Here is an 11640-nt window from a genome sequence, read left to right on the forward strand (position 1 = left end):
GTTCTTTTTGTTCCACTGCCTGGTGCCAACCATGGAACTGACTCTCTTAAAAGATAATTCTGCAGACTTTGAGTAGGCAGTTGGGTTTGTTTTCATAGTCTGATACCAGTACCAGTGGGTATGCTACCAATTCCTTGCACTAATTTTTTTTCTTTTCTTCTTTTTTTTGGGGGGGGGGGGCTGTGCCACATGGCTTGTGGGATCTTAGTTCCTTGACCAGGAATCGAACCAGGGCCCTCGGCAGTGAAGGCACAGAGTCCTAACTACTGGACCGCCAGGGAAGTCCCCCCTTGCACTTATTTCTACAAAGCAAGCTGACTAATAACAGCTAACATTTACTGGGGTATAGTGTATGTCAGACACCAATAGGCTCTTTTTAATAATTTTCTCATTCAATCTTCATCATCTGTGGAATAGAAACTATTATCCACATTTTACAATTGAGAACACTGAGTCTCAAAGAAGTAAAGTTGCCCAAGGATGAAAAGATTATTTCCTCAAATACTTCTTTAATTGAGGTATGAATGACATTTCCTTCAAATAATGATCAAGAATATTGGCGACTCAGAAACCATGTCATTTCAGAAACTGAAAGACTTTATTAAAGAAATTTTATTTTTGCCTTAGTCAGCAGCTGACATAAAACGACCTTGACTTTTAAAGCCAACTTTGTTCTTTCCCCAGCCTTTTCTCTGGACCATGAATTCACTTGGAGCCAACAAGTGCCTCAAAGAAAAATTCCCAAACTGTGAAGAAAACAGGCATATTTCCCTTCAGAAAATTCAGAGCCACAGTGTTTAGTAATTCAAGTGTTTTCTCCGCAACTAGCCTCAGATGGAGTGACGCCACCGTAGTGGCTCGGGAGGTGGCAGGCTCCCTCCTTCCACGTCTCCTCCATCGCAGAACACCTGCTGCTAAGCAGGAGGCCAGAGGTTTGGACCCGACGCCCCATATGAGGACACTGTGAAGTGCTCACTCCTTCACATGTGGCCCAGGAAGGAAAAATCTGAATTTGGGAGTGACAAAGTAAGTGCTTAAAGACCACTTACTCCAAATCTATGCTGCGCAGCAACCCAGGAAGAAAGGCCCAGAACTTGTCCATCTCACGGCGATGTGCCCCACAGCGCTCAGCAGTCACCCGCACGTGTAACTACTCTCCGCGGCAGCCTCTTCCCTGTCTCCTGGGTTAAGCACAATGACGCCAAGGCGCTATCATCCTCTCTTTAAGAATCTCAAACGATACAGGTCTCGTTTAATTGCTCCTTTTGCATTTAGGTGAGACTGTTGCCCATACCAGTTTTACATGTTCTAGTACAGCTTCAAAAACAACGAACACACTGAAATTAAAACATGAAATATTAGGAATCAAAAATAACACCAGGGCCAAAGACCGTGACGTGAGGCGGCCAGCGGCGTGGCCGAGACGCACGTCGCCCCGCCTCACCCTCCCCAGAGGCCAGCGCGGGCAGCCGCGGCCAGGCCTCGCCAAGGTTACGCGGGTCAGCGGCGTCCCACAGTCGAGCTGGAAAGAGCAACCTAAACCAAGACCAAGCACTGGGTCGCTCTGTCCAGAGGGAGCCCAGGTGTCTCGTGCAACAGACTTTCCGTGCACGGCAGCCCTGGGTGCTGGGCGAGCGGTGCCGCGCCGGGGTGTGACGTGGCTCCCCCGGCAGCAGGGACGCCTGGAGATCAGTACTGAAAGCTGCGCTTGGTCTGGATGTCATCAAGAATCTGCTGCAGCTCCTCGTCTTCAAACCGCCCCTCCAGGCTACAGGGAGAAAACCAAAAGCAGTGAGGCTGCAGCGCCTGACCGTTCCCCGCCCTCTTCTTTCGTGCCTGCTAATCTCGGAGCTCCACCGGCCCACCTCCCCGCTTACCCCTAAACGCCGACACCTGTACATTTCAACTCATTTCTTTCCTTTAAAAAACATTATGAAGTATTTCAAACATATAAAAGGTACAGAAAATAAGCTAATTTGAAAAGTTATCCCCACTTGATTCCCCTTTTTTTTTTTTTTGCCACACCGTGTGGCTTGCAAGATCTTAGTTCCCCGACCAGGGATTGAACCCTGGCCCCCTGCAGTGGAAGCTCGGAGTCCTAACCACTGGACCGCCAGGCAATTCCCTCCCTCCTGGATTCTTTAATAAATATGACAGACACAAATCGATGGCTCTGTGTGTGCTCCCCTATTCCAATTCCCTCTCTTCCTTCCCCAGAAGTAACCATTATCCTAAATTCGGTATTCATCATCCCTACATGCACTTTTATATGAATATTTACTATAGTACATGTAAATGTGTCGACAAGCAATGTGCAGTGCTGGTTTTAAACTGTAAGAAATGGCACTGTACTGTATGTATCCTGCAATTTTGTCACGCAAAGTTCAATGTGGCGCTTGTTGACATTACTCCACGTTGTCCTGGTTCACTAGTTTGTCACTGCTACATAATAAACACTGTATGCTCATACAATGATTTATTTCTCCAGTCTTCATTGTTGTCCAGTTTCTGCTGTCACTAACAATGCAGCAATAAACATGGGAATACATGTCTTCTTTTAAACTACGTATGCGTTGCTTTTAGGACACGTACCCAGGAATGAATTTTGGGGTCATGGGGTATATTCATCTTTAGCTTTACTGGATGTAGCCAAACTGCTCTCCAAAGTGACCGTACTAATTGGCACTCCTATCATCAGTGTACCAGAGTTTCAGCTGTTTCACATTTTTGCCAACAATCGGTGTGCTATAAAACCACCAATCTCATTACAAAGGCACTCATTCAACGTTGGTGATATCTATCTAGATTTTAAATGCACACAGCTTTCAGACACAGTAATTCTACTTGTAACAATTTATCCAATACACACAGAGCTTTTCACGACCAGTCCTAACCTTGGGATCAGAGCCTTGGACTCCTCAGCAGTCTCTGGACAAAGGTTGGCTAAACAGGCCAACTCAAACTTATGAAGCTTCTTCTGGAGCAGCAAGCTGATCACAGGGAAGAAAATCAAGACAAACAAACAAAATCAAACAAGGATGAATAGGAAAAAGGGCATCAAACGTAGCTAGCAAGGAAGAGGAAAAATAAAGCACTTGCAATCTTCCCATTATGGTTAAGTTTGCTGCAAAATCCCACTTTCAAATCACTTCCTGTTCCTCTTGCTGGAGAACAGGAAGCTACAACGAAACCAGGCAGAGACAGTGAAAGCAAGGCGAGCATACCACTGCAGAGAATGCCTGCGATGGTAACTTCTGAGAAACTGCTATCCGCCTCGAGGACTACACGACCTTTCCCCCAAGAGTTTATTCTGTTGCTCTCTGCTCTTCCTACCACTGTTCTTTGCTTCCTTTGTTATTAATTTTATGTCAAACACATGATGTCAGATGTTCCCAATCTACCAGGCATTTTGACTTGAAGAAAATTCCCTTTTAAATGTATCTAAAAAATAAACAAATACAAGCATGTCTTACTTTGTACAAATCTATGTATAAACTGCATCTTACTTTAAATGCACTTCTAGTTCAAACTGTAAAAAAGAACATCAATACAAATCATATCCTGGGTTCTCACACATCGACTTCTTAAAACAGAGGTCGTCCATGGTAAATCTGGTTTCAGAGAGGACCTTAATTATCTGTTCAGAAACAAACATTTTCTGTCCTTACCACTCGATTACAAGCCTATTAGTTATTGTACAAAATTGAGAAAATAAACACAGAAAAATGAAAGTCACTACCTAAACAAAATCAATGTTACCATCTTAGTATGCCATTCCAAACGGCTTTCTATGTTTTAGAATACAAACTGACTCATTCTGTTTTGTAACTTTTCGTCACCTAATAAAGCTATTTTCATTTTGTAAAGAAAATACTGTAAACTTAGTTACACAGGCAGAGGTTCATAATGTAGTGTATGTATTATACGGAGGGATTTGTTGTAAAATGAACACCTGCTCATTTATTAAAAATACCAAAAAACTCCCCACAAAACCCCAACATGGGAAAATAACCTGAAATTCTACCCAGAAATAACCAGTGCTAACATTTTTGTGGAGAGTCCACCCCCCCTTTACATAATTAAAAACAAATAAACAAACAAAACAAAACAAAACCCCAAAAGGAATTATAACAAATGTTATTCTGTAACTGGCCTTTTTTCACTCAACAATACAGAAGCTGTTTTCCATATTAGTACACACATAACTTTACCTTGAACATGGCATTGCACTGAAAGGTTGTGCCATAAATTTATATATCAAATTTCCTGCTGTTGAACATTTCTGTTGTTTCCAATTATTCATCATTTAAAATAATGCATTCTAAACATCATTGTAAATGTATACTTCTTTGTGCACTTGATTGATTACTGTGTGCTTTAAAGATAAATTCCTGGAAGCAGAATTATTCAGTCAAAGGATACGATATAACTGGATGGCTTCTTTCTGAGAGACAGTGCCCTAAAAGGGCTTTACCAATATACACTACACTTCCACCAGCAATAAAAGATGGTGCCTGTTTCCCCTACTTCTTACACTAGGTTTCCCATTCTTTATTTTTTTTTGGCCACGTCAGGTCTTCGTTGCAGCACGCAGGATCTTCGTGGCAGCGTCTTTCGTTGTGGCACGTGGGCTCTCGTTGCAGCATGTGGGCTTCTCTCTAGCTGTGGCATGCTGGTTTTTCTCTCTCTAGTTGTGGCGCACAGGCTCCAGGGCACATGGGCTCTGTAGTTTGCAACACGCGGGCTTCTCTCTAGTTGAGGCACATGGGCTCAGTAGTTGCGGCGTGCAGGCTCAGTAGTTGTGCCGCACGGGCTTAGCTGCCCCGTGGCATGTGGGATCTTAGTTCCCTGACCAGGGGTCGAACCCGCGTCCCCTGCATTGGAAGGCGGATTCTTTAACACTGGACCACCAGGGAAGTCCCAGGTTTCCCATTCTTTTTAAACCTACTTAGCTATTTTAGCATTTCTTTGATTTCCTTGAAGATGAACATTATTTCATTTGAATTAGATAGTCATTTGAAGTTCTGATATAAATCAAGCCATTAGAGACTAATAAATCCACTTTTATAAACTGGGTGTCATCTCTTAATTACTTGTTAGAGCTCTTAACATTAAGGATATCAATCCTTTTCCCAGTTTATTCATACTTAGATTTTACTTATGGCACTTTATTTAAAGACATTTACGTAAATTCATTTACTTACTCAACTAAACATTATTTAGTGCCCACAATGATGAATATGCTCAAGTCCTCGCCTTGCAAAGCTTACAGTCAGCTACAGTCCATCAAGCTTCCCCTCTTTAAAGTCCTGCTAACCACCCAAACCTGTATATTCACCCAAGTTATCACAGAGCACTTCTATGCAGCATAGTTTATATTTAAATCCTTAATTCCTTCAGAAATTATTTTGGTATAAGGTATACAGAGTTACAACTTCATTTAAAAGTATCTTCCCAGTAACTTACAGTGCCATCTTTCCCATATACTGGACTCATATAAAACATAATAGATTTGGATTTGTATCTGTTCCTGAATTTTCTATTCTGCTCCAATCATCTATCTATTCTCATGCCAAAGTATCACTATTTTCATTACTGTCACTTTTTAATGTATTTTAACAGCTTGTAGGGCAAACTCCCCTTCCTTTTTCTTTTTAGAAGTTTTTCTGGGGCTTCCCTGGTGGCGCAGTGGTTAAGAATCCGCCTGCCAATGCAGGGGACATGGGTTCAAGCCCTGGTCCGGGAGGATCCCACATGCCACGGAGCAACTACGCCCGTGAGCCATAACTACTGAGCCCGTGTGCCACAACTACTGAGCCCACGCGCCTAGAGCCCACACGCGGCAACAAGAGAAGCCACCGCAATGAGAAGCCTGCGCACCGCAACAAAGAGTAGCCCTCGCTCGCCGCAACTAGAGAAAGACAGCGCACGGCAACAAAGACCCAACACAGTCGAAAATAAATAAATATATTTATTAAAAAAAAAAAAGTTTTTCTGACCATTCTTAAAATTTAAGATCTTCGGGGGGGGGGGCATTCGTTAATTAACTTATTATTATTTATTTTTCACAGCAGAGGATATATTTTTCTTGGCGCCACTTAGGTAGCCTGTGCTGCTCACTGGTAGGATTCAGGTGACTGGTGCCTTGCCTCAGCCACTGTATGTTTATTTATGATGACCTATTACCACCTCATCTTAATTGAATTCTATGGCAAATTATGCTTTATCAGTGGAATAACAGTAACAGCCACAAAACAAATTACAGATGTTCAAGGTGGTATAACAATGAATGCACTGTCATCCAAAATCCTACTTACAAAGTTCCGAGCATATTTGAGAATATATATCAATTACCTTGAGGATTTAGGATGGCACTAAATGTATACATTAATTTGAGGAGAAATGACATTTTTACAGTATTAATACCTCTTATTCGTGAATGTTTAAGTCCACCTTCATTTGTTCAAGTCATCTTTTTGGTTCAACACTTTGCAGTTTTGTATGTAATCTTTTCCCCATGCATACACCCACACTTTTCAGAACAGGCTATACTTCATATACAGCTTTATCACTTCATTTTCTGCACACCTAAATTATGTGAACATCCTTCAATTTCATTTTCTATCATAATTTTCAGTGACAATATAGTAGTCCATCAAATGGATTTAGCACAATTTATTTAATTACTGTTGAATATTTAGTTTTTTTTAAACTGTGACTATTATTAACAGCTCTCTGAAGAATATGTGCACATATGCATCTTTTTGTCCACTTGCTTTTCCTTAGGACAGTACTTCTCAAATATTTCACCAGAGTAGAGCAAACAAGTACCCACAACCAACTCAGGGGCAGAGGCACAAATGACTTTCTGCAACTGCAAGGATTTGAGTCTCATGATTTATTTCAAGAATTCAGGGACTTCCCTGGTGGTCCAATGGTTAAGACTCCGAGCTCCCAATGCAGAGGGCACGGGTTCGATTGATCCCTGGTCAGGAAACTAATATCTCGCATGCCGCGTGGTGCAGCCAAAATAAATAATAATAAAAATAAATAAATACAACTAAAGTATTAGAAAAAAGAGTTCATATATATTATTTGTTTTACTTCACAATATACTGGTATCTGTTTGCTTTAACGCAGAAATGTTTTAAACCATACCACCAAGTAACACTGATGACACCCAGTTTATAAAAATGGACTTCTCTAGTGGCTCAAATTATATCAGAACTTCAAATGATTATCTAATTCACATGAGATAATGTTCATCTTCGAAGAAATCAAAGAAATGCTAAAACAGCTCTTGTTTTCACTGGGGCCTCCTATGTACCACAGCACCTCACTGTTTCCCAGAGCACATCCAACCAATTTGAGAAGCAATGCCTTAGGAAAAAATGCTAAAAGCCGGTCACCTTTTGAATGGTAAAGCAAAGATCCAGAAAGAATGCTCCTGATTTATATTTATTAACATAGCAAGATCTCTAGGACATATCAGGGAAATAATAAATAAATAAGCCCACTTTATTAAAAAAAAGAAAAAAAGCAAAATAAAACAATGCTGTGTGTTTATGGTGTGTATGCCAATGTATGGAACAAGCTCTGGAGGGCTAACAACAAACTTCTGACAGTAGTCACTCTGCAGGGAGGTAACTGGGATTTGGGGTACAGCAAAAGGTGGCCAAGGAAGATTTTGACCATATAAGCTATTTCAAAATTTTGACAAAGACATTATTTTACTTACATTAATCGTACAGATGATGCCCACGGGGTGGTGGGGAGGAGCAGGGAGGTGGCGACAGCATTCTACGTGCAGATATCTAACAGTTTGGATTAATAAAACTTTCTTTCAGCACTCACCTACGTACACTGGCAATGGTCTCTCTGTTTTTGAAACGACTGAAACGGGCTGTGTAGTTTAAAGTTTTCATGAAGACCTCAGAAAGTTCCTGTTCATCCTCTGCACTCTCATTTTGTTGCTTTCGATGCTCCAGAAGCATATGAACTTCTGAATTTAGAAGTGTCTCAGCTGTTTCAAACTCTATTTGTGAGAAGCATAAATGTCAGCTGAAAATATTCCTCCAAAAGTCAGTCTAAACGCTCCTTTTGCCTTTGAGACTATCAGCAAGTCTCTGTCCCTGCAGAAATCCAGAGGCTTCATATCCCACAACTGTACAGTACTTTTCAGGTTTTTTGTTTTGTTTTGTTTTATTTTGCCATGCTGCATGGCTTGCGGGCTCTTAGTTCCCCAACCAGGGATTGAACTCGGGGCCCCCGGCAGTGAGAGTGCGGAGTCCTAACCACTGGACTGCCAGGGAATTTCTAACTGTACAGTATTTAAAAAACAAACAAAAACCTGAATAAAAAGTACCTAGACAAAACCTAAATATGAAAAACTGGTTTAATTTATCATGAAATTAAGAAAACCATCTTCCTCTTAGTTATTACACCATAAAAAAGAAAACAAACATATATTTCCATTATGCCCAAAACTTCCATGAAGCTATCCTATGGAAGCAAGTATTTCACCTTGAGTCTATAAAATACAATACTAGAAGCAACCTATATGTCTATCAACAGATAAATAGTATTATGGTACAACCATTAAGTACTACCTAGCCCTTTGAAAGAATAGAACAGTTCTACACAATGTATCATCAAATTTTTAAAAAGCTGTATGACTTCTATAGCATAATTCTATTTTTGCAAAGAATAAAGTGTATAAGTATATATTTATAAAGGAGCACAGTGTGGAAGCATAAGCACTAAACTATTTACAGTCGTTTCCTCTGGGTGAAAAGGTGTGGAATTTCACGTTTTACTGTGGATATAGTCATTTTTTTTAAAAAGGAGGGTACTGTTAAGGTTTCCCCCACTTACTTTGTGTTTTCCAGTACCTGTAAGATATGATACTTTAAAATCTTAAGCTTTCTACTTATTTTGGGGTTTTAAATTACAAATTAAGCACATCACACTGCAAAGAGGAAGTTCTTTGATAGCAAAATGTGCTTCACTCCCAGCCATCTGACAAAGATTCTCTCCCTGACCAAATTCCTGTGCGCCCTCTTCTCGCCAAGGACTCAACTCTGGTCCACAGAAACTTGACGAGGGCTTCCCTGGTGGCGCAGTGGTTAAGAATCCGCCTGCCAATGCAGGGGACAAGGGTTTGATCCCTGGTCTGGGAAGATCCCACATGCCGCGGAGTAACTAAGCCCGTGTGCCACAACTACTGGAGCCCACGTGCCACAACTACTGGAGCCCACGTGCCACAACTACTGGAGCCCGCGCGCCTAGAGCCCGTGCTCCGCAACAAGAGAAGCCACCGCAATGAGAAGCCCGCGCACCGCAACGAAGAGCAGCCCCCGCTCGTCACAGCTAGAGAAAGCCTGCGTGCAGCAACAAAGACCCAACGCAGCCAAAAATAAATAAAAATAAAATAAATGCATTAAAAACACTAAAACACTAACAAGATTTCTAATAGCTCCAGGCCGCATCCCTGGGATGACTCTAGCTCTTTACAGCGGCTGTTTATGAAAACTGAAGGCTGCCAAAATAACTTACTGTTTGTTCCAGCCAACACCTGAAGACAGGGCCCCTGTCTCCCAGCCCAGAGCGAGGGGTGTGGGAGGGTAGGAGTTAACGGCCAGTTAACAAATCCAAAGGGGTTTCAAATGGACCAACCCCCCGCTTCCCGCTTTTCGTAACTTTTCACTTCCCCGACCCTACTGAGGCCCCGCTCACTCCCCTCCTTATTCCTTCATTCTCCCTTTAAAATGCCCAGTCACCTCTACAGATCGAAGTTTAGATGAGTCCACGCTTGACTCTCTTTCTTATTGCAATAGTATATCACTGAATAAAATCTGTCCTTTCCCCTTTAGTGCCGGCTTTGTCTTTGACACATCCCTCCAGCACTTCGCAGCTTATCGGATAAAACAAACTACTTAAACAGAAGCAAGAGGCCGCCCAGGGGCGGTGTGGAGCTGGGCGCCGACGGCTCCAGGGCTGCGGCCGTGGACTCCAGCTGGCCCGCTCCCGCGGTACCTTGCCCTGCCGGCCCGCATCCCCCTCCTCCCTGCCCTTCGCCGCGCCTGCCCAGGCCTGCGGCGACCACGCAGGACCACGGGGGCAGTCCGGCAGCCCCAGGCCGCACCTTTGGGAAAGATGAGCTGTGAGGCGTCCTCCTCTACGTCGCCAGCCCGCGGATCACTGCCAGCAGCCGCCATCGTCTTGCCGCGCACCGCAGCCCACGCCGCCGGAAACGGAAGCGCCGAGCCGCGGCCACGGAAGGGGCGTGGTCTTGGGGACGGGGCGGGGCTCCATTGGGGATGGGCGGGCCACGGTGGGTGGGCGGGGCCTCGGTGGGTGGGCGGGACCCCGACGGGGCGGGTGGGGCCGAGGGACTTGCAGCGGCCTTGAGCTTCCCTTAAGGAAGCGGCGACGGGCCAGAACCGCGGGGTCGCGGGGGTTCCCGGAGGGCCGAGGAGCGTCTTGCGCTGGCCGCTTCCGGAGAAACCGTCCTTCTCTTCTCCAGAACGCCCTTCGCCGCGCGTCGTAGGGACTGGTCACTTGGCCTTTCTGAGGCTCAGCTAACTCACCGGTGAAGTGTGGATGAGGATACCAGCTTCCCAGGGCGTAGGGAAGGTTTAGATGAGATGCAGGAACGCGCTGACCGACCCAAGGAACTGTTGTTGATGGGAAGCTGGGTAGGTGGCTCCGAAAACATACAATGTAATTTCTTACAATGCCTTAAGCATTTAAAATGTTTGATTTGTAGTGGATTTTTTCCAATACTTCTCAACATGTGGATAGTGATATTGAGAGGCCTGTTGGAACATTTGGATGATACTTAGAAAAGTAAGCAGGGGCTTTTCTGGTGGCGCAGTGGTTAAGAATCCGCCTGACAATGCAGGGGACACGGGTTCAATCCCTGGGATCCCTGGTCCGGGAACATCCCACATGCCGCGGAGCAACTAAGCCCGTGCGCCACAACTACTGAGCCTGCGCTCTAGAGGCCATGAGCCACAACTACTGCGCCCATGCGCCACAACTACTGAAGCCCGCATGCCTCAACTACTGAAGCCCACTTGCCTAGAGCCCATGCTCCGCAAGAAGAGAAGCCACCGCAGCGAGAAGCCTGCACACCCGCAACGAAGAGTAGCCCCCGCTCGCTGCAACTAGAGAAAGCCCGCCGGCAGCAACGAAGACCCAATGCAGCCAAAAATAAATAAATTAATTAATTAATTTAAAAAAAGATAAGTAAGCAAATGAAAAAGTTTCCAGCTTGAGAGAAAACAGATGGCTGTACAATGAAGGAAATAATCACAGTACACTACTTGGCTCAGGAGTGAGCCACGTTTAGGTATCATGTGAGCTCTGTTAACAGAAAATGAATGAGGATATTACCAGACGAGAATATGTACCCGTATTCCTTTGATTTATAGATATAATTTTCACAAAGTTAATATGCCTTGTATCTGTATTTCCAGAAGAAATGTATCCGGTGAATTAATGGCAGGTTATATAGTATCGTTAGAGCTTACTACCGCCTTGAAGGGCTTTCCTACACAGTTCATTACAGCTGTGGACCAATGTCCCGAGGAGTCTGGGGACATGCAGCAGCTGGGTGTGGGAAATGGTCCTGAACTC

General features: G+C 43.9%; 1 protein-coding gene across 2 annotated transcripts; it reads right to left on the reverse strand.

Annotated features, from left to right (window-relative positions):
• Nucleotides 1–576: 576 nt before the first annotated feature.
• On the reverse strand, nucleotides 577–10267 carry POLR2D (RNA polymerase II subunit D). Of its 2 annotated transcripts, XM_082396652.1 has the most exons (4): nucleotides 10145–10267; nucleotides 7855–8035; nucleotides 2895–2990; nucleotides 577–1768 (listed from the first exon to the last, which is right to left on the reverse strand). In XM_082396652.1, the coding sequence occupies exons 1-4, from the start codon at nucleotides 10215–10217 to the stop codon at nucleotides 1690–1692; spliced, it is 429 nt and encodes a 142-aa protein (XP_082252778.1). In that variant the 5' UTR covers nucleotides 10218–10267; the 3' UTR covers nucleotides 577–1689. The 2 variants fall into 2 exon arrangements, with proteins under 2 accessions (XP_082252778.1, XP_082252779.1); XM_082396653.1 differs by lacking the exon at nucleotides 2895–2990.
• Nucleotides 10268–11640: the final 1373 nt, after the last annotated feature.

Source organism: Balaenoptera borealis, assembly GCF_965194805.1.
Source record: "Balaenoptera borealis genome assembly, chromosome: 6".
NCBI classification, from domain to species: domain Eukaryota; kingdom Metazoa; phylum Chordata; class Mammalia; order Artiodactyla; family Balaenopteridae; genus Balaenoptera; species Balaenoptera borealis.